A 27,113-nucleotide genomic window follows, 5' to 3' on the forward strand; every position below is an offset into this window, starting at 1 on the left:
CTGTGGGTTCTCTTAATGGGGCGGCCGTGCTCCTGGGCGCGGCTCTAACCCACCAGGTTACTCACCCAGTAAGGACGCACTGTGCAAAAGCAATTTTGGGTCGCGGAGTCGCACCCGTAAGGCAATAAAAAGTATATTATAGCAATTGAATATAGATTAGAAAACAAACTGTTACACTGTGATCGTCACTAAAGCTCCCTATAAGAAGCAGTAGGTTTCATTTTGTCTTCTCTTGTGTTCCTACAGGGACTGCAAGGGCCCAAGGTAAGAGCTCTCTCTCTCCTGGCTTTATTGTCTGCAGCAGAGGAGCCCGGGCGAGGCCCCTCACAGCCACACATTAGCTCATGGATCATGTTGTTGTTAATGGATAGAGCTTCACGCCGTTTAAAGCCTAACGTGAAGTTTACTTCTTTCAGGGACCGCCGGGCCCCCGAGGCCCCCCAGGGTCACCCGTAAGTCCAGCCTGTGAAGTTTTGTACCGTAGTTTTTAGTAGGAACCTGGATAATCGATCTGGTGTTAATCAGTGTGTTCTTTCTCTCTTTGCACTGCAGGGACTTCCCAGCATGTCTGCTTCATTGGTGAGAACGTTTTGCGTTTTTGTTTTGCTGTTATTTCATACTTTTGATCCGCGAGGTATTACACAAGGAACTTATTAAATACACGTATTTATTTTTATAATTTATCTTCTGTCATAAAAACGAGAGAGTAAAAGCAGCTGACTAGAACATACCAGGAATATCTGATACTAGGTCAAAGGATTTAACAGAGCGATATAATCATTTCAAGAAATTATTTTTTATGATTAAATTATAATAATTAAGACCATATATGTGCCGGTCCGTGCCTCACTTCCTGTCTCTGGATCTCCTCTGGTAGAAACAGGAAGCTCTGGACGCGGCGTTCGAGGCCATCCTGGACTCCCACGTTGTCCTGAGGTCAGAGGTGAGGGGCTGCTGCTTAGCAGACATACATACACTGTAGGAAACAAGGACTTGGGATGGGGTGAGGAGGGTCTCGCGGTTGAAGGTCATGTAAACATTTATGCATGTACGGCAGTGGCTCAGGAGGTTGAGCGGGTTGACTTGTAACCGGAAGGTTACAAGTCCCCAGTTCCTCCTAGCGGAGTGCCGAGGTGTCCCTGAGCAAGGCACCTCACCCTGACTGCTCCTGAGGAGCTGGCTGTTGCCTTGCGTGGCTGACACCGCCGTCGGTGTGTGAATGTGTGCACAAATGGGTGAATATCAGGCAATGATTGTAAAAAGCTTTGAGTGGCCACTTGTTCAAAAGCGCTGTATAAATGCAGTCCATTTATGTACTCATCTCAACTCATCGGAGACATAATGAGGGTTTGTTATGAATCATGGTCACTATAGCCGTTTCTCAATACCAAGTTCGCAGACTACGTTCTCGCGGACTTGGAAGTACGTACTTGGCAAGTCCGGACTTTCAAGTACAGACTTCCGAGAACACAAGTACGCACCTGCAATTGGAACAGCAGTGGACTCGATGATGCATTCTGGGATATTTAACGGTCCCAAGTCCACACGAGTCACCTCCGATGCATCCTCGGTAGAACGGCCTCATCGAGAACACATCGAGAACACTTCTGGGTTTTACGACAGTACTCGCGTACTCGGAATTGGAACAGTGCTTGGGCTACCACTGATGACGTTTACCGAGAACGCAAGTACACGAGAACACACGAGAACGCGAATTGAGAAACGGCTTATGTGTCCCACACAGAACTACCAGCACATGGACATGCCCATGCTGGACCAGGGAACAGCCGTGTTCCAGACCCTGCAGCACCTCAGCTCCCTGATCCAGAGCCTGAAGCACCCTCTGGGGAACCGGGACACCCCGGCCCGCATCTGCCGCGACCTCCAGGACTGTGAACAACGGATGCATGATGGTGACGTTGTCCATGGCGCCCGTACACACACAGCCGTACAGACAGCGCACTACATCTACTGCTGTCCGCGGTCATGATGGTTAACCATCGAGGTGATCTGTGTGGCCCTACAGGCGTGTACTGGATCGACCCCAACCTGGGCTGCTCCGCCGACACCATAGAAGTGACGTGTAACTTCAGCGCTGGAGGACAGACCTGCCTGAAGCCCGTCTCCGTCTCCAAGGTACAGCCTCAGCCTCGGGAGAAAAAAACAAAACGGACGAAAACAACTTAAGATGCTTTCACGGGGGTGGGGGAGGGGGGGGGGGGAGATTTAAAGTGTTTTGGAGTTAAGTATGTTAAAAAGGGCGGTATTGATACAGTTTGACTTGCCGTGAAAGGCGAATGCGATGCGTTAATGAGCTTATATTCGTTTGATGTCACTCGTCTCAGGCGGGGTAATCAGAGGTGTTGTATCCGTCAGACGACGGATTTTGATCCTCGCTGAATCCTCCCAACTTGCACTGTGTACACGATCGCTGCAAACACGACTTACTGAGGCTGACACCATTCACACTTTAATCATATCAACCGCTTTTTCTTTTTTTATCGTTGCTTTCACTGATGTGTGGTGTAGCAGTCTTTAATCATGTAAATAAACGTAATCTTTTTCTCCTTTGGGGAATGGGGGCGACTAAATCTAAATCTGTGTCTTTTGATCAGCCATCAAGGGGATGGGTTAATGTGAGCCCGTGGCCAGAAGGAGTACACGTGATTAAACACGAGTGTTTGATCACAGTAGCTCAGGAGGTAGAGCGGGTTGACTGGTAACCGGAGGTTGCTAGTTTGATCCCCGACTCCGGCTCCTAGACACCAGTCGTGGTGTCTCTGAGCAAGACACCTCACCCTGACTGCTCCTGACGGGCTGGCTGTCTCCCTGCGTGGTTGACTCCGCCGTCAGTGTGACTGTATGAATTAATGGTGCTAAGTCGCTTTTGAAAAAGCAGCAAAATCCCCTTAAATGTAAATGTTTTGCGCCCGTAGCTGGAGATGGGAGTGGGCCGCATCCAGATGAACTTCCTCCACCTCCTGAGCTCCGAGGCCACACAGCACCTCACCATCCACTGTCTGAACACGCCCGTGTGGGCCACCGGCCCCTCCCTGCAGCCCTCAGGCCGCGCAGTCAGCTTCAAGGCCTGGAGCGGAGACCGCATACAGGCTGGAGACGTGCTGGAGCCCACCGTGATCAAGGACGACTGCTGGGTATGAATACAAGATACTTAACTCCCTCAGGGGCAGCATGTGGCTCAGGAGGTAGAGCGGGTTGCCTGGTAACTGGAAGGTTGCTAGTTCAATCCCCGGCTCCTCCTAGCTCAGTGTCAAGGTGCCCCTGAGCAAGGCACTGCCGACGAGCTGGCTGTCGCCTTGCATGATTGACACCACCGTTTGTGTGTGAATGTGTGCATGAATGGATGAATGTTAGGCAATAATGTAAAGTGCTTTGTGTGGCCACTCGTTAGAAAAGTGCTATATAAAAAGCAGTCCATTTACTTTATGGTATGAATCCATATTACATAAGATACTTTTACTACGGTGCGTTGCTGTGACCAGCTAATGTCACCATCTGGGATGAATCAAATTAATTTGATCTCATCGTGATATTGGGTGACATCAGATACATCAGATACATCACACTTCATCACACACGCCTTTCACAGCAATGAGGCTAATAACGTTGTCTTCTTCTTACAGATCAAAGATGGCCACTGGCACCAGACCCAGTTTGTGTTCCAGACCCAGGACCCCAACCTACTCCCCATCGTGGACGTGGACAACCTGCCTGCTGCGGACTCCGGCTCCCGCTTCCACCTGGAGGTGGGCCCCGTGTGCTTCCTGTGAGGCAGGAAGACGCGCGAGCCACGGACCTCCCCCTAACCTCGGACTGCAGAGACAGCCCAAGGAGCCACTAGGGAGGACAGAACCGACCAATGAAAAGGCAGAGCTATCTCATGACGCCTGGCACTAAAAATCCACCGATGGAAAAACTAAAGAATAAGCTTCTCCCGTTCAGAGACTTCTTTACAAGACCTGGACCGGACCCTTCGCCGCGGACGGAAGGGAGGAAATATGACAAATACGGAAGATCTCCAACGATCTCTAATGGACCACGTTGTAACATATTCGCTTCACAATCTCATTGTTTTCAAATGTTTAATCTTAAACGTCCAGAAGGAGATCGATGCAGATCTACTGAACTTGGTTTCATCTGCAAAGTTCTTGTCTTTTTTTTTTTTTTTTTTTACGTTACATCAAAAAGTACTATTTATACGTGTATATGTACTGTATATTTTAATATAAAGTGCAATAGCTATCGCTCCACAACTTTGCATAACAATTCAGGGCACTAGGTGATCACTCATCCAGGAACGCAGCGAGCCACAGAGTGGACTGTAACCAGGGGACTCATTACACACAACCCCTGCTGTGTGGACGGTGTCAAGACGCTACCTCTGTTCTCCCTACCAAACCATAAAGACGACTTGGGCCAATCTTCTGGGGGTCAGAGGAGGAGGAGACATTTGGTGCTACACAATACTGCCATGCCGAGCGCCCAAGTCTGCGCCTCTTCTGAACTCTAAACAAAAGGGAACTTTGTACTGTAGGAGTAGCGGCCGAATTCAGCGAGGCTAACTCTCAAGCATGCAGCTTCAAGAGCAAAACAACAATCATTGTGGGTCTTGACACCGTGTTACATTTTGTTCAAAATGTACATAAATAATGCAACTGTACAATGCAGGTGGATGCTATTTAAGTGTTATTTAAATCCCCCTTGGGCTTTTGTTCATTCAGCGAGTCAGGCATTGACTGTATTGTTTGGTGAGTCTACGTGTCTTTCTAATTAAACTGAGCGGTCCCAACACCACACAGGAGCATAATGCCCGTGAATTTTTACTACCAGGGATAAACTGAAAACCACCAGGCGCACGCTTCGTGTTTCCAACACTAAACAACACAACCGTGGGCCGTGATTCACCAGGAGGAAATGAGTCACACTCAGTAAATCAGATGAAAACAGCTAAAGTATACACCCAGATGAGCAGGGTTTTCAAGGGAGGGGACATTTATTGGGATAGTTCTTCCACTAGATGATTGAGGTACGGAGTTAGCGTCGACTGTAATGTCAGAAGTTCATTTCTATTATTTATAGTCAGCGTGTTCGACTAACCGTTCGAGAGGGAAATGTCAGCACCAAACAAAAGAGCTGCTGCCTCCCCCGCAGTCATGTACCCGGCTACACCTTCTCCCGGCGTAGCGTCGGAGGAAAAAACTCCCGCTTATATAACTGAAGAAAAGAAGCGAGAACACAGATGTTTCCAGCAGTGTGTGTGTATTATTGATACAGGCTTTGTGTAACGTGCGTCGGGCTATCGGGGGCACATGGCGTGTCTCCCCCCGTCCACCGGCAGGTTGACCCCCGTGATGAAGCTGGCCGAGTCCGACGCCAGGAAGGCGATGGCCTGGGCCACCTCGCCCACCTCCCCCGGCCGGCCCAGGGCGTGGGTCTGCTTGCACTTCTCCAGGAACTGGGGGGGGGGGGGGGGGGATTCGAGAAGGACGCAGTGAGGACCCAAACACAACCCACGCATCACACTAACTCATTGAGATCTTCAATCAATCATTTTTTTACATTCACCCGTGCCAATACATGCCCTGAAATGTCTGTTGTCCTGTCGGTACTGGATCGTGTGTTACCTTTGCGTACTGTTGCTCGTCCAATCCGGCTCTTTTGTGTACTTCTGTGACAATGACACCCGGGCTGAGCAGAAGAGTAATGAACATAAAGTCAATTCCATTTCTTTGTATTAAAATGACCATTTCAGGGGGGTTATCCCCCCACAATGGAAAAAGTGTGAATACCTGACTCTACTAGTCTTGGAAATAACATGGAAATATTTATATTCCCTTACCAAACTGAGTTTACTCTGACTTGCTTTGGGGCCAGTTCTGAAAGAAAACAGAACCATTTCATTTCCTTCCTGAAGTGCTTGTGTTGTACTTGTACTTTAATCCTTCCAACAGAACGGCCACTCACCAAGAGCTACACAGCTCGTAAACTGGTCAATGGCCGCCTTCGACATGCAGTAGGGCAGGACGTCAGGGAACTACAGAGCGAACAGAACCATAATAATTAGACTGAAAAATGGGCATTCAATAAAATACTTATTTGGGTAAAATGTTTCAGCAACACTAGTTTTGGTTCTGGGCTTGATGCCAGGCTGAAATGGAGTATCATAAAAATAATGTGTTGGCCCGATACACAGCCTAATAACCATAACTAAAGACACGCATTCCAAGAAATCCAATATGTATATAGACGGGATATTTTTACAGCAAACGTTTTCTCTGCAAGATGAAAACCTTATCTAGTGAATGAATAAGTCAACACATGGCCCTATGTGTACGTCAGATACTACAGTGATCTGAGGTGATTGATCATGTGTTCATATGGTGGATGAATTGTGTTTAGGAATTGGCCTCTGTGAGTTGATAGCAGACACTAGGACTACCCACTGATCTCTGGCCAGTGATGCTTGACACGTTGACGATGGATCCCTTGGTCTTGATGAGGTGGGGCACGCAGAGCTGGGTCAGATGGTACACAGACCTGGAACACGAGAACAGACCCGTTCCTTTAGAGACCAACCAGGAATATAGAGTTGTTCCGATGCCGATACCAGTATCGCCAATTCCTCAGATACTGCCTAAAATGAAGTATCGGGTATCGCAAGTACGCAAGTCTATGTGCTGATCTGATACCATCACATCACTAGCTCATTTACTACACAGGCAAAGAACATCACAAACACTACAGCGTTATGCTGCGTTCGATAATGGTCGGAGGTGGAAAGTCGGAATGGGAAAAGCGTCATTCTCACACTTAACTACAATAATACAAATGTATTAATATAATTACAAATAAATGTAAATGATCAAACAAAACTTTAGACAGTAAGTAAACTGACTATACATTGCTGTCATCGTAAGAGAAAGCTTCAATAAGAACAAGTGCCAATTGTTCCAATGCTAGATGCTGTATCGGTATATACTCGATATCGGCCGAAGTTCAGGAACCGGAATCGGAAAGGAAAAAATGGTATCGGAACATCTCCACGGATATACACTGTACTGTATATGGATCACACACACGATATGGAAAACATCTCCACAGATATATACACTGTACTGTATATGGATCACACACACAATATGGACACAAGGTCAGCGTTCTGATCCCACCTGACGTTAACGTTCATCACTTTGTCATACTGGGCCAGGTCGGCCGTCTCGATGCTCCCCATCGCCAGGATGCCGGCGCTGTTCACCAGCACGTCCAGACGGCCAAAGTGTGCGATGGTCTGCTCCACGGCCTTCTGGACGCACTCTTCGTGGGTCAGATCTCCAGGGACCAGCAGCGGCTAAGGGAATCGGACACACAGTGTGTCATGACTGAAGGGGACATGTTATGTGGGTGTGCATAACATGTTCCTAACATGTTCATGACACACGTGTCATGACTGAAGGAAACAAGTCATGTTAAGGAACACAACATGTTAAGGAAACATGTGTATAACCTGTTCCCTTCATTCATGACACACGTCATAACTGAAGGAAACATGTCATGCACATGTGCATGACAACTAGGCTTATTTAACTTGAATCGCCAATAATTGCTTGTCTCATCGCATCACTCCGCAAACACACACTTCTCAACACACTAGTCTTACGCAACACATGTGTGTGTCACATGCCCATGCAGTCAGTTCCCCCATTCCGCCATGGTTTATGGACATATTGACAGAAATACTGTGACTTATGGAGGACAGTACCTCGGCTGCCCCACAGTCAGTGCACTGTTTGGCCACTTTGGAGAGGTTCTCTACGTCGCGACCGTTCAGCGCCAGCAGGGCCCCGAACCGGGCGAACAGCAGGCTGGTCCCGGCGCCGATGCCCGAGCTGGCCCCGGTGATCAGAGCCACCTTCCCCTTCAGACTGGACATCTGGGACAGACGGAGTTTAGGATTTAAATGCTGACAGTCATGACTCAGGTGACAGAGGAGGGTCATTAGTAAACGGGATGATAAAATGAATGCACTTAATCGAGATGTCAAAACAGTTGTTTACCTGGGACGCCTCGTTAGATGCCATTATGTTTCGTAAAGTTTTACACTCGACTCTGAAAACCCATTCAAGAAAAACAGCGGCGCTCGTCCCGCACTGATGACGCGACGGTGACGTCCCAGAGCGCCATTTGTAGTTCTTTGAATGCATGTGACCAAAGGTGAGATTTATTTTTTTAATAAAGAAACGGCAGAACATTAAACATATTTGACGTATTTATTTTATACAAAGTTATGCGTATATTACAAAAAACATCAACAAATTTACTCAAAAATAAAAAAGTCCAACAATGAATTTGACTGTTCACACATGAAGAGGAGTAAGAAGATGCGACGCATCATCCAGCGAAAGGGTTGGCGTGGATGGTGACGTCCTTCATCCGGGTTTCAGTCAGAGGCCGGAACGTCTTTTCGTTGACAGGAAGTTTCTCCAGTTCATCCAGTGTCTCCAAACCATCGATGATCCTTGATGTTTGGAATCAGAGAACATGGATCTCACATCTTGGAATATAAATAAGAATTGAGGTTCTCATTGCGTTTGTAAATGTACAAGGATCTATTTGTCAGTGTGCTGCTCTGTGATGAAATGGTGTGCTGTATAATGTTCGTATTATTAGGAAATTTTACAATATGGATAAATGTATTAGCATGATAATAAGGAATTTACACATCAAATAAATATCACGATATGCTTATGAATTCAAAATACCATTATATGCAGTCAAGTCTTAAATTGAAGAATATGGACACTAAAGTATGCATCAAAACTTAAAGCTAGTTTTCCTTTCTTTGAACAATAATACTGAATGATGGCCAAGTCCCAAGTCCTTGTACAATAAACCTAAAACCTTGAGTCAGAAACACAGAGGTGCAGACAAAGCCCTAAGCTTCTGTCTAAGCAGCAGCTCTGATGACTGCAGCACCTCCAGACTTAGTGGAGTCACCTATAGGTGCTTAGCAAAGCACGCTGGTGCTGAAGGTTGCCAGACATAAGTGGCATGAAGAAAGACTAGAGGCCAGACTTTACATTCCCCATGAAAGCCAAGATGGGCGAGTTAAGATTGTTTGCTATGTTGACATTTAGCAGACGCTTTTATCCAGAGCGACTTACAAAAACTACATTTGCTATGTATGTGCACAATGTATAGGAATTATTCTTCTGCTTAGTCTGTCAAGATGCAGAGTCCCTGAAAGGACTCTGTGATTCAGCAATGTTCTGTTTGTCAGCCCTCGAAGTCTAAGACTGCCAGAAGGTTGAATGTGAACGTCTGGAGAGATAGAATGTGGTCCAAGTCTGTAAGCCTGTGAGTCTTTTATCTCAAACAACGGCCAAAAAGTTAGAAAATACACCACTATTTTTAATACCATTACAGTTCTGTACTTACTGCCGTTGCACCCACATTCTTCCTCTGGGATAATTAATTACTATATAATCTTTGAATTAGTCAGATATCAAATTGTATTTTGGGTAGAGATCTCCAAACCATTTGAAACGATTTTGAATTATGAAAAGAAAATGAAGAAAAAAGGAAAAAACTTGTTTTCTTACTTTCCAAACACGGTGTACTTCATGTCCAGATGAGGCTGCTTGGCGTATGTGAGGAAGAACTGGGAGCCGTTGGTGTCGGGGCCGTTGTTGGCCATGGAGACCACTCCTCTGACGTTATGCTGACAGGCAGGACAGAACACATGGATACACGTCAGCGAGGAGCATGTTACTCCAGGGAGGAGACCGGCTTTAACATGTGTGCAAACTACCAACTTCCCATGTTAACTTAATAACATAGCCATACTCACACTGGGATACGATTAAGGCTAAACGATTATATTACAGCTGGTTAATTAATGGGAGATACTTACTTTTAAGTGTTCGCTAAACTCGTCTTCGAATTTGCGTCCCCATATACTCGTTCCCCCTTTACCAGTGCCTACAGGTGGTCAAGGAGAAGGGCAAACATTTGAAATGAAGGCCAACACAAGGAATGAAACCAAGGAATGATTGAGCAAACTGTAATCTTCAGAGCCGTACCGATTGGGTCTCCAGTCTGCACCATGAAGCCCTTGATGTTGCGGTGGAAGATGCAGCCATTGTAGAATCCACTGGCCGACAAGGCCAGGAAGTTCTGTACAACCAAACACAAAGGCACAGCTTACAACACAGCATGTAGTATGACAGAGATCCTTGATGAAAACTGAATACAATCTGATAAACATTCAATAAATTACCCTGATACATATTGTCTATTTATTTGGTGTACCAATACATATAACTTCGAACAGCAAACCAAGAATTATATATTATTTTCCAAATTGTCCTTCCAACAGTCTTGTCCTGTATCCCCAGCAACAGTACTATTCGTTCCTCTCTGGGAAAGCTGCTGCATAACTACTGCACTACAAAACGGCTATAGTAACAATATATATACAAAGAAAGAGAGCAAAAGGTTCAAATATGTCCCGTTTTGGGAGAGGTCTTCAGCTGGAAAGGAACACAGCAGACGACTTCTTTCAACTCACCTCACAGGATTTGGGAGCGCGTTCGCAGAACAGCTCTATCTTTATGTCTCCGAGATCGGTGTGGAGGGTTACGGCCTGAAACAGTCAGAGCATTAACAGTTACTGCCTGAAACAGTAAAAAACATTAATCAGTCACAACATTAAGAGAGCCATTCTGAAACAGTCAGAACAGTAAGATATACTGCTTGAAACCGACACAACATTAAGAGTTACAGCCTGACACAGTCAGAACATTAAAATATACTGCCTGAAACAGTCACAACATTAAGAGTTACAGCCTGAAACAGTCACAACATTAAGAGAGCCAGCCTTAAACAGTCACAACATTAAGAGTTACATCCTAAAACAGTTATAACGTTAAGAGTTAAAGCCTGAAACAGTCAGAGAGCCATTCTGAAAGTCAGAACAGTAAGATATACTGCCTGAACCAGTCACAACATTGAGATACTGCCTGAAACAGTCACAACTGTTAGATACGTGACGTTTGAATAACAGTTTTTGATAATATTAACTCCGATATTGGAAATGATCGAATAAGCAAAACATACGAAACAAAGTTTTCAAATATTAAGGTAGAGGATGGCAAACAATGTACAAAGAAAACAGTGAGATAATAGAACATCACCATCTTCAAACGGCGCTTCAACGTGTGCGTCGCGGTGACAGGTCCGTCCAGACCCTGAAGACGGAGGCGATCAGTTCCGCCAAACATTACTCTGGTAAGCACAATGTTATACTATGCTAAACCCGAGTACAAAACAAGATTTTTTTTAATGTATTTCAGATAAATTTATTAATGTTGGTAACATGTTGTATTATTTAAATGTGGCGCATAATTCTATAATTATTTGCAATAAAATACATATTTATATGTATTTATGTATACATTTATATATTATATATCATATCTATTCAAGTTCAAGTTAGATATTTTTTTTTTCAGATTCACGGAACAGCACAGGCTGGGCACTAAAGTAATTATGACTTCAGGCAAATTTGGGCATCATAGGCTATTCTAGAAAGATTAAAAAAAAAGAAAAGAAAAACGATATTAAGATAAATATACTAGAAAGCAATAAATATGTTACAGGGTAACAATACAACTGACCAAATAAACAAAATCAAATCATAAAACTAAATCCAAAATCCAATTATTTTCAGGCTCCCAGTATCCTCAGGTGGAAGTCTTTTTCGATCTGATTTGACCAGCTTGGCTGTGTGGGCGCCCAGGTGAGGTCCTCATTACTGTACGCCCCAGGGAACCTGAAGCCACAGAACCTTTTCACCACATTCCCATTGATGTGAATCTGCCCAACAGCTCGACTTCCTCAATCTCTTAACTTCACAGTGTGAGATAACAGAGGCACTATCGTTGATACCGTAGCGCCATCCTAATAGCAAATTATCACCCAACACATGCGGGTATAGTGGAGATTGTTTATTTTGTTTTTGTAACATTGAAATGAGACATAAATTCAAACATACAACTCACTCTCCTGTCATCCGAGTTGGCTAAACAAAATATTGTTCCACTCCTTTTTCATAATCAAAAGTGGTTGTTTTTTTGGCAAACAAAAGCCTACAAAAAATACATCTGGAAAGTATGATAAATGTGGTGGGAAACATTTTACAATGCTAGACATAATCATGAGCAAGATATATATGATAAATGGTTTGAAAGGGCAGGGGAAACACTCACAAACATTGTGCTGAACGCAGAGGAGAACCCTGTTCACAAGTCTCAATGAATACTTTTTTCCACAATGACATCATTAAAAAAAGATTATTTAGCTATATTAGTGTTTTCCTTTCTCCAAAATAGCATTCAATGTTTAAAATCAGTTACACTGATCAAAAGGTTCCACTTCATAACATAATAAAATATCAGATGGGTACAAACAGGCAGAAGCAAAATAAGGAAAGCGGCAAGATTGTTAACTATGTTCCTGAGATTTATTTTGATGTACTCCAATAAAACTGATACTAATAGCTGTCGTAACTGAAGAAACAAAGTCAAAGAGGACTTTAAAACATCACAGATGTGAGCAGTCTCCGATCCTAAAGTCATCAAAACAAGATATGGCTCCCATTTCCTACTTATACTGTAACAAAATCCCAGAAACCACAATGCCTCTATACAACACCATGGAAGACAAACCACAGAACCTAACTCCATGAAGCTTTCCTACACCAGCCAGCTGAGGCTTTTCTTACTGTTAACCTCAGTGTACAAGCTTTGGCTGACAAGACCTTTCTTGATTTGTGTTCCTCATCTGCACTATTAATGCAGGATAGGATTATGATTGTCTGATTCACTGAGGCATCAGCTTATTGACAAGTTTGGTATTCTTTCATAAATGCCCTGACTTGTGACCTTTCAAAAATTGATTTTTCAAAAAGTTGCCAGTTTATTCAATACGTATGACAATAAACGATTTCTTACAAAGAGATGTCTGACCAGATCCTTGTGTCTTGATAGCGATCCTCGCAGGGAAAGTTAATGCAACATTAATTGCTCTGATGACATTGGATATCTGGCCTCCGAAAAAAATCTCACACACACATCAGCCCAACAAAGCACTCAAAACACTGGTCACATCTTTGCTCATTTTCAAAAACGCGAAACAGAACACCCATTAAACATTAAAAACACATCACTTTCTACCTTCAGACTTCTCTTTTTTAATAAAGGCAATATTGCACATTTGTGTAAAGTGTGAATTGTTTTTGCAAAACAAACATTTCCATAGCTAAATTTCAGCCATTCATATGCATTACATGACAGCTCTGCAAGTTGTCTTTTATTGCCACAGGGAGAACACAATTTGCAGTGCATTTCTTTCAGCAAGAAAACACAACTCTCCTATGCATGTCCTTCTGATAATTCCAATGTGGTGCCAATGCAGCATGGGGCCATATCTATTAGTATCATGCATGTCGACAAGACCTGCAGCTAGAAATGACACATTTTAAAGGAAGAGGAATCAAACAAACATTATATGCATCAGTTTGAGTATTAAATATGTTGGCGTGATAAATGCTCTGAAATGATCTCACTAGTCTATGAGAAAGCCTGAGGCCCATGTTAGCATATACCACAGAATAACTTAGTTATTGAATTAACGATTATTGCAATTTTCATTTCACCACCGATGCAACTTTCATTGCACTTGTCATGCATTTATAATACTGGTTTCATAAATAACTCAATTTGCCATATATAATATTTTTCCCGATTTAGGATTTCGTTAGCAGGTGAAAATAGGTATTAATACATCTGAGCGACAGATCAGATTAAAGTGAAATTAGGAAGAAAATGCTGTGATTGTAATAACAAAAAACAAATTCCATGTCAAACATAACGGAAGCCATTCTAGAAGAGTATAGTGTAAGGCAAATGTATACAATAGAAATTGGTTTGTTCTTGGAGTGACTTTGTTTAACCTCTACCTCCTCACCGGCCATCAAACCAGCGACTGATGAAGTGCTCAATCTGCCTGGGAAACGTGCAACATTTTCTGTAAGAATGTGCTTTTTGTCATATAAACTCATTAAAATAAAACATAAAATAATATCTTTAAACAGAGACGTGACAATTTAGAGTATTATTGCATTACATATACAAGTGACAACAATTTGCTTGAAACGTGACATGACGTTTTCCTCCTGTGTAAACAAACCTAAGAAGCAGAAGAGCGACTTTGTTTACGGGCGGCAAAGGAGAGTATGTCCGTTCTCCAGCCGCTAGGGTCCTCCGACATTGCACTCTTGAAGTTCTGCCAAATTCAGTCAATTCAAGAGAACAATCATCCGATGAGAAGAAATACCTCTGTTCTATCGATCTCAAAACATCATAGTGTGATTGACCATATACTGTGTAATTGACCACATGCTAATATAATGGATTAAGCCCATCAAATGCAAGAAGTACTTTTATACTTGTTTTATACGGACTGGCGACCAATCTGTAATAGCTTCTGAATGGCTTCAATTTCAATGGTAGAAGTCAGAGCCTCACGCTTCGTGACCGTGTGTCTGACTGGATGGATACTTGGCTCGTCTTTTTCCTCTATACGTGGAAACGCACACAAACTAACAGAACCGCAATTCTGTTGACATCAGCAGCCCAAAAAAAAAGTTTCTGTTTAAAATCCCACGTGCAACCACCCACACAGACACGTGCATCCTTCATTCAACGCATTAAAAAAAACACGCCTTAAAAGAAAGCAATAAAACGTAGTATGGCCATGCGAAGAAGACATCTCCCTTCAGGAGAAACGGGGGTCTGTCGGGGGGTCCGCACAAGGCCGGAGTCAGACGGGTCTGCTGAGGGGCAGTGCACACACACACACACACACACACACACACACACACACACACACACACACACACACACACACACACACACACACACACACACACACACACACACACACACACACACACACACACACACACACACACACACAGCGTTGTGTTCACGCCTGCTCCTTGTCCACCTTCCACAGCTGCTCCTTGACCTCGGTTGGCAGGGTGTTGAAGAGGTCCTCTTCTACCACCAGGCCAGTCCTCTTGAGTTGCTTGCACTCGCCCAGCTCTACGGGCAGACACTCCAGCCGGTTGCCCCTGAGCTCCAGCTGGGTGAGGCCCGTCAGCTCCCCGAAGCGCGAGGGCAGCGTCTGCAGGCAGTTGTTCCCCAGGTTCAGCGTGCGGAGCTTCCGGCACTGGAACATCTCGCTGGGCAGCGTCTCGATCTTCATCATTGGGAGACCACAGCGTTAGCAACCCAGCCGTGACGTAGATAAATGCTTAACATCACACTCATTTAAAGGGCTCATGTCATGCCACCAGGTGTGGGTGTGATTAGCCGGCACAAGCCGTTTGAAAATCATTCCTTCCCTGTGCCATAGTGACATCACAATTGGGCGTGTCCACCAAGATATGAAAGATAGATGAGCAACTTTTGCTACAGTGCACTGGGTAAGCTGGTGGACTGATCTATACAGCGTACATCTAGGTGGACACACCCACTTGTGATATCACTATGGCACAGGGAAGGAATGATTTGCAAACGGCTTGTACCAGCTAATCACACCCACACCTGGTGGCATGACATGAGCCCTTTAAGGAATGAATTAACTTAGTGGTACATTTGTGTAATTAAAGTCATAATCCTCCTTCCACTTTAAAAAAAATCTTTTTACTAATATACGGTCTGATTCATGATTTCATTTTGTTTTCACTCACTGTAAAGTGTCATTGAGTACTTGAAAAAAGCGCTATATAAATCAAATGTCTTGTTATAAAGACTCACCCTATTGGCCGTGACGGCCAGATACTGGAGGTTCTGCAGGAAGCCGATGTCCGCTGGGATGTAGGTGAGGTTGTTGTGGCTCAGGTCAAGGAAGCGCAGCTTGCCACAGTAGAACAGCTGGCTGGGGATCTTCTCGATCTTGTTGCGGTTCAGGTACAGCCGCTCCATGTTGGCCAGCGTCCCGATCTGGATGGGGATGTAGGCGATCTGGTTGTACCACAGCTTCAGGCAGACCAGCCGGTGCAGGTGCTGGAAGCTCATGATCTCCTCGATGGTCTTCAGGTTGTTGTCCTTCAGGTCGATCTCCTGAAGGTTGTGCAGGCTGAAGATGGAGTGCGGGATGCGTTCCAGGTCGCAGCGGATGAGCTCCAGTTCCGTCATGTTGACCATCTTCTTCAGACTGTTGAGCACCATGAGCTTGGTGCCCTCGTTGTTGATGGAGAGCTTCTGGAGGTGCATGCCCACGTCCGTCACCACCTGAGGTAGCTTGGTGAGGTTGCTCTTCAGCCGGAGCACCTTGAGCCGCTTCAGCTCCCGCAGGCCGTCGATGACGATGTAGCGGTTGTTCTCGGCGCTCAGGTTCCCCGTCAGGTGGAGCTCGCTCAGGTTCTTCAGGCTGTAGATCCACAAGGGGATCTCCTTGATGTCCGTGAACTTGATGTGCAGCGACTTGAGGTTCTCGCGCAGGAACGCCAGTGCCGGAGCCTCGATCTTGGCCGGCGTGTGGTACAGCCACATCTCCCGCAGGTTCACCAGCTGAGCGATGATGGGCGGGATGGTGACGTCCGGGATCAGCTCCAGCTTCAGGACCTCCAGCTCCATCAGGTCGAACACCGTGTCCGGGATGCCGCTCAGCATGAACAGGTGCAGCTCCAGCTTCTCCTGCGAGTTCTTGGTGATCCGCTGCCGGAGCTTGTCCAGCGTCCACTCATTGTTGAGGTTCAGCTGCCGCAGTTTGTTCTCGCTCACCTCCGAGAGGAACACGGCGAAGCGCTTGGAGTACAGCGGGTCGTACTGGTCGATCATGTGCAGCATAAAGGCAAAGTCGTTCTTCACGTCTGGGATGTCGCTGTAGCTGCTCTCCTCGCGGATGGACTCGAATGAGTACTTCTTCAGGGAGCGCCGCAGCATCCAGCAGAGGGTGTACATGGAGATGAGCCCGTAGACCCCCACCAGGCCGATGTAGAAACTGGCCAGGATCTTGAAGAGCGTTGCCAACGGATGAGCGCAGCGGTACATGCTGTAACCAGTGAGGCTCTCGATGTTCACCCGACAGTCCACACTAAACTGGATGTTCTGCACGTAATACCCTGTGTAGCAGATGATCAAGATGAATTTGATGACCTTGATGATGGTCTGACGGACGTACAGTCTGTACACAATGTCGCCTTCCTCCACGTGTATCCTGAACTTCTTCACTTTCTCAAAGAGTGCCTTGGCCTGTTCCCCCTCTTTTTTATCCAGCACGCCCGTCTCTGTCCGGTCCACGATGCCCTGCTCCAGGCGGGACTTGGTCCTCTGCAGCATGGGCACGCTGGCCTCCACGTCCTCACTGATGACCGACTCCTTGTGGTCCATGGAGCCGTTCATCTTCATGGGCTTGGGGTCGCTCTCCTCCACCACCGTCTCAGACAGAGCCCGGGTGGTCCACGGTGAGTCGAAACACTTGAGCAGGATGGACACAAAGTGCTCCAGCTTGGAACTGGTGCGAGGAAACTTGAACCAGAAGTTGCTGCAGGCCAGGAAGATGAGGGTGTGCAGCAACACCAGGTAGGGGAAGTACTTGGCAAACCAGTGCAGTCTGTTCTCGTAGCACACGGCGTCCACGTAGTTGTACTGGTGCCTGTCCAGGTCATACTGGATGCCCTTGGGCTCCAGGGCCATGGAGGCAGAGAGGGAGGCGTTGAAGTACCTCCTGCAGGTCTGATTCACCACCCATTTGCAGGGCAGGCAGATCATCTTGTCCTGGGTGACCTGCAGCGTCCCGCCGAACACCGAGATCATGAGCATGACGATGGAGATGTAGTCTGTGAACACGTCCCACCATGGCTTCAGGATGCGATACGCAGGCTGGGTGTCTACAAAGTAGCGCAGCTCAGTGATGGGGATCATGGTTTATCTGGGGGGGGGTGGGGGGGGGTGGGAGAGATTCACATAAAGGTGTATATATTATTGACACATTCAATTCTAAAGTAATAAGCATTGATACAAATCATAATACATTAAATATATGGTTCCAATAAGCTGGAGAGGGGAAATGAGAGGAGATGAAGCTTCCAGCTCTCTGTAGCCTTTCTTCAGAGATACAGGCTTAGGGCACCATACCCAGAGATCAATAACGCTGTGTTGGATAACAAGGCCATCAGCACATTCTGATGGTACGCTCCACATTAATGAATCACAGTCTGCCACTTCAGATCACACTTGTGTCTATAACTGAATAACTGCAATATATAATGCTATAGAGTGAGCACACACACACACACACACACACACACACACACACACACACACACACACACACACACACCTAAATGGACTTTATCATTTGAACATTGTTATTCAATAATCTCATCATGTTTCTGCTGTGGATGTGGTTTTTGCCCAAACAGATCAATGCAAATTGGTTTCCTTTGTTAACCCATCCCTGAGAGTGGAGCAAAAATTATGTCTAATATATATTATGATGTTTAAAGAGCTGGACAAGAACATATGATGTAGTCTTTTTTATCATCTAGATCACAAGTTAAACACAACAACAATAAGTTAAACATGCATTCAATTAGTTACTCATTGCCAAAGACAGGTTCTAAGACTACCTACAGCTCATTTCATTCTGAGGCAGCAGAGTAAGTAAGCGGACAACCTTACAAGTCAGACCTCTTTACAAGGCCATTTATTGTTCATTCAGCCGTGTTTTGTGTTTTTATTTAAAATAGGTTATTATCTGGTTTAGTGCTTGTTTTGTTGTATTTTCCTACATTTTTCAGATCCTTCTTTTGGATGAATCTATTTGTTTTTCTCTTTGAGTAGCTAGAGGGTAACTTGAACTTAACTTTAACTTTGATCTATTGACAAAGTATTAAATAGTAGGTGGGATGTTGGTCTAAGGACTAATTAACCTATTTGATATGATGAAATATATAATTATAACAAATAGAATTTGTAGTGTGCTTGGACAGTGTCCTGTAGTTCAGGTCAATCAGCCAAACAACCAAAAGTGAATTGATCTCCATGTTAATGGAGAGTTGCTTTAGGAAGTTCAAACCATAACATGGACTGGGATTCTGTTAAATAACTACAAATACAGATAGCAGTGTAGCTAGTATTAGTTGGACTTAAAAGCCATGTTATGAATAAATAATATGCTTAAACATAATCTTTAAAAAAATATATTTAGTAATTGTGGTTTTACTTACATGTCTGCAAGCATAACAATTCCATTTCTCCAGATCACAGACAGAGATGGCGTCTCAGTTCATCAGCCCCAGACCAAACTAAAACAACAGCCGGAGTCACTCTTCCCGAGAAGATGTTCCAGCTGGCTCATCGGCCCAAACAACACACCTTACTCCATGGTTCTCTATTCTTAGCCATTTCCCTGGATAATACCCAGGGTATTGTCTGAGCGAGCCTGCTCTGACCTTCGGCGGGAGATCCTGTTTACTTTAGGACTGCTGTCTCCACCACTGTCTCCCTGGAACACTCTCCTGTCACCTCTGCCCAGACCGGCTTCACAGAGGCACGCCCGCACAATCCCAAATGCGCGCGCACACACACACACACACACACACACACACACACACACACACACACACACACACACACACACACACACACACACACACACACACACACACACACACACACACACACTTCTCCTGAGCTGGTTAGCACTCTGTAGCTGGTCTGAGTTTGTCTGTTATGATCCCCACCTTAAAAAACAACTGTTTTCCCCTTGGGTAATCATCGATCTCAGCAGCATACAGATGACATTCGCGTGAGGCGGTACTAATTCACCTGGAGGGCGAGAATGTATCGGAGAAAACCTCACCGATCCAAGATGTTATCTGTGACCCAGAGAAAGATCGGGTCCCGTTGGGACAATCCTCTGTCTGTAGATCCAGAAGTGTTGGTTGGCCCCTGCCTCTCTCATGGCCACGGGTTGGATGGAGGATCTGGAAGGAGACGTGGGACAGAGTTAAGGGGACTTACAGTGAACCCATGTGCTTTTGGACGTGTACTGCGTGGACCCGGCGTCATTAAGACTTGTAGGTTTGCTGTCAGGTCGTGGCGGGCGGTTTAATCAGGTATCTGCTGGTTCCTTATCCAGGGTACAGCACATGGACTGTTGACTTGGTTCAAGATACACAATAAACCTGTTTGGTAATGAACTCCCAGTGCACTCAACACGGTGGTGTTGTCGCCTGTGGTGGTACTGGCTCACTAAACTGGGTGACCATTAGCATTATTCACCCTGCCATGACGGACGGTCCTGACTCCACCGTGTCATATTCATGCTGCATACAGATGACGACGTGACTGACAGACCGAGACAGTCTGTACACTAAGGTCCCCACTGAGGTCCGCTGTATCATATAGGAGCGCTACACGCTATCCCTCTGCTAGCCAGCACAGCGTTAGCTTACAACCCAGTTGTTATCTTCGTACAGCAACGCACAACAACATTGTAATAACTGTCTAGTTTAACACACCGGACACACTTACTCTGTTTGGGTACGACGCGCTCGACTGCGAGGTGTTCTTAGCAACTATATCGTAGAGAAACAGTGTTCTCAGACCAGGCTGGGCTAGCTCTGTGTAGCGTTATGTTGACCAGTTAGCAGCTTGTTGCTACAGCCTCCACTAGTGACCGTCGACGATCCGCCGGGCCGAGGGGGGGCGCTGTCACAGCGTTTCCCTTTGGCTCGTACGTCAACGCCGCCGCCATATTGGGAAGGTAAAGGCTCGCCGGTGAATGAATGCAAGACAACGGGGGAGCTGTGGTCTTCTGGATTAGCACTGTAAGGTTTATATTTATCAGAAGATTTTAGTGAATATTTATACAAGGGTTTATGATGTAATTGGGCAAAAAAAAAAATCGATATATATCATAAGATTGAATATATATAGGCTTAGATATAAAATATGATTCCATATATATATATATATATATATATATTAAAACGAACTATTGTAGTAGGTTGAACAATTCAACGTTATAGTATATACTTTTATCCAGAAAACCCACAGCTCCGCCGTTAACTTGTATTTATTTCCAGGCCAGTCTTTGCCTCTCCAATATGGCGGCGACGTTTACGCACGTTACACCGGCCAATGCGGCGTCTATGGATCAGGGCGCTGTTTCTGCTGCCCGCCCGGTTACATGTCTGCCGAGCCGAGGGGGGCGCTGCTGCTGCCTAGCGGAAACACCGGTGATATCTATGTATGCATCCACGCATCCAGACCGCCGTGTTTATTATCATACACCCATGACCCACACCTGGCTTCTTAAACATCCATGAGCCACACACCGACTATTGTGACTAACTCCAGGACGCTCACACACGGAATTGGATCATGTTGTCACTGGTCGGTGCGCGGTCCATTCGGTGGTTCAGGACCGTCCTGCCAGTGAAGTGCTCTGTCGTAACGGGGGGACACACTTATGACACGCAACCCACAGAGGAAGCACTAGGTAGACATTTAAACTCCAGGCCACCCAAGGTGGGCTTATCGTTTGTATGCAGGACACTTGTGGGGTCGTTACGGGGTTATTGCACTGCACACACCACACTCAGTTGTTGGAAGTGTCAGCAGACCCTTGAAGACCACCCCACCTTCTTCTGTCCTCGCTGCAAAGTCGTCCAGCCTGCAGATGAGTCCGCATCCCACTTCCAGATTTTGGACAGGTAAGTGAGGGGCTGTTTTACCAACTACTAATTTTGACATTAATAATCTAAACAAAACTACACACACACACACACACACACACACACACACACACACACACCTGACTTTACAATGTGGTGTGTGTTCCTTGATCAGTACCCACTCATTCACGCTGGACACACAGAAGCTTCAGAAGACGTACCTGCAGCTCCAGCGCTCCCTCCACCCAGACAACTTCAGCCAAAACACGAAGGTATGGAGCACCTGCTTTTGATATGGAACTAGAGTAGATTCCAGTTGCATTCAACCAATGTGCTCTTGGGGAAATGTGATGATAATCTAATAGAGCAGACATTGTGTTCATGTTTGAAGCTGCATTCCTCAAGGTGGCCACACATAGTTATTTTTTGGCAAACAGTTATATTGGCCAGGGACTGGAAAAAAAAAAAAAGGCCTAAGAAATGATGTGCGGTGCATGAATTTTAAAGGGACACCATAAGGTCGACAGGAGGTTTCCTTGAAAATGATATTCTCTCACTGGATCTTTCCTAACAAGCAGGTACCCATAGAGTCCGACGAAGTCAGACACTTGTGACATCCTTCTTAACAGTCTCCTGGACAAAATGTGACACTTAAAAGTACTGTCCTAGAAAAATACATTGTTTACCGGGTGATTGAAAATGAAGAAAAAGGCCTTACCATATGTGCCTTTTCCAAGTCTAGAGACAACACACAACACAGAGAGAGAAAAGTGTTACATAATGTTGCATCACCTCTCTTCCCTGCTTTCTTCCTCGTGCAGTTGAAGCCAATCAGTTGTAACGTAAAGTATTGCGTCGTAAAAGCCATTCAATTTATTCGCATTCAACGTGAGTATAACTTGGGGCGATAAAATACAAATCAACATAGTCTTGTTATTATTATGGTGTAAGTCGCTGTCTTATTCTGAAATAACTAGATTACCTTGTGCCCGGGATTTCAACTGGCAAGGCGTTACACTAAATCCACATACATGCAAAGATATCAGTGTCCCAATTCGTCTGAAAGAAACATATTTACACTGTGCAGACAGGGCGAGAATAACCCTACCAGAAACTTTTGTGTAGAGCTCTAGCTGTGATGATCCATGATGTTCGGTCAAACCTGAGAGTAACGAAGGAGGGTCACTCATTGTGGACCCTTCCACTATAGGGCTTAACCCTACCTGATTCCTCTCTGTCTAGAATATGGATACATGTCATAGTGTAGGCCTATACGCCTGACCAGAGTCTGCCTGTAGTAGACAGGCCCCTCCAAGTCACCCACTGTTGATGGGGTTCAACCCCAGGATTGAAAGTTGGAACACGGGCAACAGCTTAGCTGCAAGGCTCAGCTATTTGGTTCAGTGGTTTATTATGTTGTTCAGATTTTGGTTTTGTTACTTCAAATATGATACAAAACTAAATGATTGATTAAATTATGATTAAACCCTAGAGTTACAAAATGACTCAACGATAAAGCTAGATTGTTCTCCGGGTCTTCTTTTTGTTGTCCAATACCCAAAGTCCTTTTCATTCCCCATTCCTCTGCATTTCAGTGGGTTGCCTTACATAATCAGTTTGAATGACTTGGTTGTGAACAATTAGATGTCTCAATGCCAAGGCTGAACACAGCAGTGTGGGTTATGCACTCAGTTGTGCAAGAGGCGAGTGCTTCGTTGATGTTATGTCTGTGACAAAATCTCCACAATATATCTTAATGCAAGGCGTCTGTGATGCATTGCAAAGCCGAACCGATCGCACCGTAACTCAAGGCCAGCCAGCCCTTAGTTCTGACACAACAGGGCTAGACTCAGACAGATATCTCTGTGAAGAAAAAGCCGGTGAAACTCAAGAGAAGTATTGCACAATTGTGTCTGCGTGTGTGTCCTCTAGATCTGTTTACTTTCAGAGTTACTGTGAAGGGTAGCACACAGGAGACACACTGCAGACAAGGCCCACCACCTATTGGGTTGTTGGGATGCAGCCATATGTCACCCTGTCCACCGAAAGAAGGACTTTAGATGTATCTAAAACCACCATCACTCCCTCTGCCCCAAGATCTGTATCTCAATAGTTTGTGCTGGTACTTGTGTGTTTTATTTATCAGCACTATAGGACATTTCTCTTAATTAGACATCCATGAGGCCCCAGGGGACGGCCATCATATAGGCTGGAGCGGCAGTCTCATTACTACTAGACTACCGACTGCATAGGTTGTTATTACAGCCCCGGCTGTACATGACAGGCCCATGGGCCACCGCTTGAGACTATTGATTTTCACCGAAGCTGACAGACTTGACAGCCACAGAATGTACTCGATCTGCCAGCCATTTCCAAGCGATTTCCCCCCCCCCCCCCCCCCTGCCAGCTTCATGCTGCCCCCACCATCTCGCCTCCACCACCACATCCTCCACTCTGTCTCACCAAACACGACTCAGGGTCCCAGAAAGGCACTTATGCAGCTACACATAAAACATCCCATTAGAGGTTGGTTCTGTTAATCAATTCCTTTGGGTTTCTTGCACAACGCCTCTATGCGAGCACACTGAACCTTTGTGTTATTGTTATCGTAGTACAATGAAATCCGGCTATAGATTATTGATCTGTGCTGTCCTCAGCAGGAAGAGAGCAGGGCAAGTCACTACAGGTTTTGGGCCCACACACTTTATGTGAGGCTGCATCACCTTTTGAATGCGGATGTTGATATCATCACTCCAACATGTGGAAGTCATGGTCGCTCTTGTTCTTTTGTGCAGGAGGAGCAGCAGTATTCTGAGGACCAGTCAGCCCTGTTGAACAAGGCTTACAGGACGCTGCTCAAGCCCTTGAGTCGAGGCCTGTATATGGTGAGGCATTCTCTTCTTTCTTTTATATTTGACATAGAAACGGAATAAACAGTTTAATATTTTAGAAGGAAACCATGCAAACCGATGGGGGATTGCGTACAACCGCACCTAAAATGCCTCGGAAACCAAAAAAAAAAGTGAATTAAAAAGTCTGTGATGATTTATGAGTCCCCTCGCCTCATAAGTAATGCATCGCCTCGTCCGCACCGGAGCTCACCGTCCATGAAACGGCGTGTGTCTGCGGGGGTTCTGGTATGTAAACGAGGGCGTGTTTCCAGTTGGAGCTGGAGGGCATGCCCCTGGAGGAGGGGTCCAACTCCGGGGCCGAGCCCGGCTTCCTGATGGAGCTGATGGAGCTGAACGAGGCGGTGGAGGAGGCGCAGACGCCGGAGGAGGCCAACCGGATCGGCCGCGACATGAAAGGTAACGCGCGACACGCTCGTCGCCTTTTATCGACGCCAGGGTTCGGCGCGTCAGCCCGACCCCCAGATGTGTGCGTTGAGAACATGGTGGGTCCAGGGCGCGGCCCTGCTTTGCATCTCCGTTACTCGGGGTGGTTCCGCTGTAGAAGGCGTGGCTCTCATGAACACGTGGTCGCGTGTTGGGAGGCGGAACACGTGAATGACATTTACATTTACAGTTTACATTCAGGGTGTTTGGCAGACGCTTTTATCTAAAGCGACTTACAATAAGTACATTTGTCAGAAGAAAGAGAAACAACAATATATCGCTGTCGCTACAGTAAGGATGTTCATAGAACCAAGTGCCAAGCACTAACAATCACTAGGTTAACCCATTCCCTGTATACAGTATAACAAAGATAGTTAAGGTAAGATGCTACACAATGCTGAGTACTATTTTTAAGTGCAAGGGCGTACAACATACAATAAGTGCGTACATTATGTGCCAAGACATACAACGTACAATAAGTACGAAAGAGGAGTGTGGGGCGGGGGGTTGGCTATGCAGAGTCTAGGTGAACTCTGACAAGTGAGTCTTGAATGCTGTTCAATGGGGCCGCGGCGGCGCCCACACGACCATGTGGGCGAGGGTGTGAGGGTCGGCCCCTGGACCCTGCCTGGAAGCAGGACCAGACCGGCCCGGTGCGGTCGGTCCCCCCCCCCCCCGGTTGGGAGTGGGGTTAGGATGGATGAGACGAAGATGACACTATTGAGACGGTTACAAAGGTGGCCGCGGGAGACTAATGGCAGCCTTGTGTGCCGGGGAGAGAACACAAAAGGGTTTCACTTACAATTGAGACGGGACACCGTAAATAATCCTGGGAAAAATGAGTGAATGCGTTTTTAAAATGTGCTGAGTAGAAAATAGGTTGTTTTTCTGTATCGAGGAAATTAGTCATTTGTAATGGAACTGGCCCGACGTGCCTTGCCTAGCAGACGGGTGAACAGATGGGCTGTTTTAATGTATGTAGTGTTTGATTTATCTGGGTGTTATGTGTATCTCTAAAGAGAAGTTGATTATGCTCCCACCTATCGGTTATCCTCTGTTTAATGACCCTTTAATGACGGAGTTAAAGTAACTGGAAGTCTCTCTTTTATTTATAGTGAGGTTGGAGGAACTGACAGCTCAGATAGACGGCGCTCTGCACAGAGGTACGTCACCACGAGTTATGGTAGAAGAAGAAGAGTTTAATTACTGTTCTGAATTTATGTTGTGTTGTTAATCCTTTTGACGAGTCAGACTGAACTCTGTTTAATACCCGTTTTCTTTGTTTTTTTTTGTCCTCTGTTATTAGGGGAGCATGAAGCTGCCAAGGCACTGCTTATCCGGATGAAGTACTTTGCAACCGTTGAAGAGAAAGTGAAAGAACAACTTTCTAAGCTTATGTGATAAATATATATATATAATTTTTATTTGAGCAAGTTAAAAATTTGCAGGAGCAATTTACATTCAATGTGTGCTATATTATATATTTATATATATATATATTTGTGTTTAATATTTAAATAAAGGACATTTTATTCTAAAATATGAATTAATTAAATTGATTAGGAAAGTGTGCGTGATTGGATGATTGTCCTCAAGGCCCATTATAAGAGGCTTTAAACATCCCAAAGTGTCATTCATATGTCAGGTATCCGTTTTTGTATACAAGCAAGTCGATGATTGAATGCTAATTAGGTAATTATGTTGATTAGTTACGGGGGCTTTCGTCACCCCCGTGGCTAGCAACAAAGCATTCAGTTCCTCGGGTTACCTTAAGGTGGAGACAAAACACCTTGACAACTCTGCAGAAAGCTGCACCGCAACTTGCTGTTGATGAATCAAAAGGAAATATATTTTTTTTTTTATTTTCATCGAAAAGAAGTAGACTCACTTATTTTTATTCATGATAGCTTTAGTATACGTAACGGTAATGGTGTGATCTGAAGGGCTACATCAATGTGATGTCTGGGCCCCCTTATGGGTAGACAAACCCTGCATATTGATTC

At 45.4% G+C, this 27,113-nt stretch overlaps 5 protein-coding genes across 6 annotated transcripts in view; 2 read left to right on the top strand and 3 right to left on the bottom strand.

The window, feature by feature from the left end:
* The window catches only part of col27a1b (collagen, type XXVII, alpha 1b), a 48,702-nt gene extending 43,907 nt beyond the window's left edge, over nucleotides 1-4,795 (top strand). The window contains exons 49-56 of the mRNA XM_084468900.1: nucleotides 247-264; nucleotides 417-452; nucleotides 553-579; nucleotides 878-943; nucleotides 1,745-1,913; nucleotides 2,027-2,136; nucleotides 2,937-3,155; nucleotides 3,645-4,795. Coding sequence (XP_084325026.1) covers nucleotides 247-264; nucleotides 417-452; nucleotides 553-579; nucleotides 878-943; nucleotides 1,745-1,913; nucleotides 2,027-2,136; nucleotides 2,937-3,155; nucleotides 3,645-3,791 — 792 coding nt within the window. The 3' untranslated portion in view covers nucleotides 3,792-4,795. The remainder of the gene's footprint in view (nucleotides 1-246; nucleotides 265-416; nucleotides 453-552; nucleotides 580-877; nucleotides 944-1,744; nucleotides 1,914-2,026; nucleotides 2,137-2,936; nucleotides 3,156-3,644) is intronic.
* Nucleotides 4,796-4,996: 201 nt separating this feature from the next.
* Nucleotides 4,997-8,159, bottom strand: LOC311343215 (uncharacterized protein). Its single transcript, XM_084468075.1, has 8 exons — nucleotides 8,076-8,159; nucleotides 7,781-7,951; nucleotides 7,191-7,369; nucleotides 6,465-6,558; nucleotides 5,986-6,055; nucleotides 5,861-5,897; nucleotides 5,646-5,709; nucleotides 4,997-5,476 (listed from the first exon to the last, which is right to left on the bottom strand). Exons 1-8 carry the CDS (start codon nucleotides 8,097-8,099, stop codon nucleotides 5,318-5,320), a joined length of 798 nt encoding a protein of 265 aa, XP_084324201.1. The 5' UTR covers nucleotides 8,100-8,159; the 3' UTR covers nucleotides 4,997-5,317.
* A 115-nt stretch (nucleotides 8,160-8,274) lies between these two features.
* On the bottom strand, nucleotides 8,275-11,256 carry ppil3 (peptidylprolyl isomerase (cyclophilin)-like 3). Its single transcript, XM_084468076.1, has 6 exons — nucleotides 11,214-11,256; nucleotides 10,589-10,663; nucleotides 10,101-10,194; nucleotides 9,932-9,999; nucleotides 9,621-9,739; nucleotides 8,275-8,536 (listed from the first exon to the last, which is right to left on the bottom strand). The coding sequence occupies exons 1-6, from the start codon at nucleotides 11,214-11,216 to the stop codon at nucleotides 8,410-8,412; spliced, it is 486 nt and encodes a 161-aa protein (XP_084324202.1). The 5' UTR covers nucleotides 11,217-11,256; the 3' UTR covers nucleotides 8,275-8,409.
* Nucleotides 11,257-12,170: 914 nt separating this feature from the next.
* Nucleotides 12,171-20,756, bottom strand: lrrc8ab (leucine rich repeat containing 8 VRAC subunit Ab). The gene is made up of 4 exons (XM_084468069.1): nucleotides 20,631-20,756; nucleotides 19,957-20,080; nucleotides 15,903-18,021; nucleotides 12,171-15,342 (listed from the first exon to the last, which is right to left on the bottom strand). The coding sequence occupies exons 3-4, from the start codon at nucleotides 18,012-18,014 to the stop codon at nucleotides 15,067-15,069; spliced, it is 2,388 nt and encodes a 795-aa protein (XP_084324195.1). The 5' UTR covers nucleotides 18,015-18,021; nucleotides 19,957-20,080; nucleotides 20,631-20,756; the 3' UTR covers nucleotides 12,171-15,066.
* Nucleotides 20,757-21,365: 609 nt separating this feature from the next.
* On the top strand, nucleotides 21,366-26,581 carry hscb (HscB mitochondrial iron-sulfur cluster cochaperone). 2 transcript variants are annotated; one of them, XM_084467900.1, is made up of 6 exons: nucleotides 21,366-21,814; nucleotides 21,951-22,047; nucleotides 24,571-24,660; nucleotides 24,939-25,083; nucleotides 26,226-26,273; nucleotides 26,417-26,581. In XM_084467900.1, the coding sequence occupies exons 1-6, from the start codon at nucleotides 21,483-21,485 to the stop codon at nucleotides 26,509-26,511; spliced, it is 807 nt and encodes a 268-aa protein (XP_084324026.1). In that variant the 5' UTR covers nucleotides 21,366-21,482; the 3' UTR covers nucleotides 26,512-26,581. The 2 variants fall into 2 exon arrangements, with proteins under 2 accessions (XP_084324026.1, XP_084324025.1); XM_084467899.1 differs by lacking the exons at nucleotides 26,226-26,273; nucleotides 26,417-26,581 and having other exon boundaries at nucleotides 24,939-25,529.
* Nucleotides 26,582-27,113: the final 532 nt, after the last annotated feature.

This window comes from Micromesistius poutassou (assembly GCF_964030765.1).
Source record: "Micromesistius poutassou genome assembly, chromosome: 5".
Taxonomy (NCBI): Eukaryota; Metazoa; Chordata; class Actinopteri; order Gadiformes; family Gadidae; genus Micromesistius; species Micromesistius poutassou.

Excerpts from the sequence above, each read along its gene's own strand:
- LOC311343215 (XM_084468075.1), bottom strand. The coding sequence starts at position 8,099 with ATGGCATCTAACGAGGCGTCCCAG. Across the intron at positions 5,898-5,985 it reads TACGAGCTGTGTAGCTCTTG|AACTGGCCCCAAAGCAAGTC; the intron begins GTGAGTGGCCGT and ends GTTTTCTTTCAG. Across the intron at positions 5,477-5,645 it reads ACGAGCAACAGTACGCAAAG|TTCCTGGAGAAGTGCAAGCA; the intron begins GTAACACACGAT and ends CCCCCCCCCCAG.
- hscb (XM_084467899.1), top strand. The coding sequence starts at position 21,483 with ATGTTGTCACTGGTCGGTGCGCGGTCCATTCGGTGGTTCAGGACCGTC. Across the intron at positions 21,815-21,950 it reads CACTTCCAGATTTTGGACAG|TACCCACTCATTCACGCTGG; the intron begins GTAAGTGAGGGG and ends TTCCTTGATCAG. Across the intron at positions 22,048-24,570 it reads ACTTCAGCCAAAACACGAAG|GAGGAGCAGCAGTATTCTGA; the intron begins GTATGGAGCACC and ends TCTTTTGTGCAG.
- lrrc8ab (XM_084468069.1), bottom strand. The coding sequence starts at position 18,014 with ATGATCCCCATCACTGAGCTGCGCTACTTTGTAGACACCCAGCCTGCG. Across the intron at positions 15,343-15,902 it reads TGGCCGTCACGGCCAATAGG|ATCGAGACGCTGCCCAGCGA; the intron begins GTGAGTCTTTAT and ends CCAATGATGAAG.
- ppil3 (XM_084468076.1), bottom strand. Across the intron at positions 10,000-10,100 it reads GCAGACTGGAGACCCAATCG|GCACTGGTAAAGGGGGAACG; the intron begins GTACGGCTCTGA and ends GACCACCTGTAG. Across the intron at positions 8,537-9,620 it reads AAGTACACCGTGTTTGGAAA|GATCATCGATGGTTTGGAGA; the intron begins GTAAGAAAACAA and ends CCAAACATCAAG.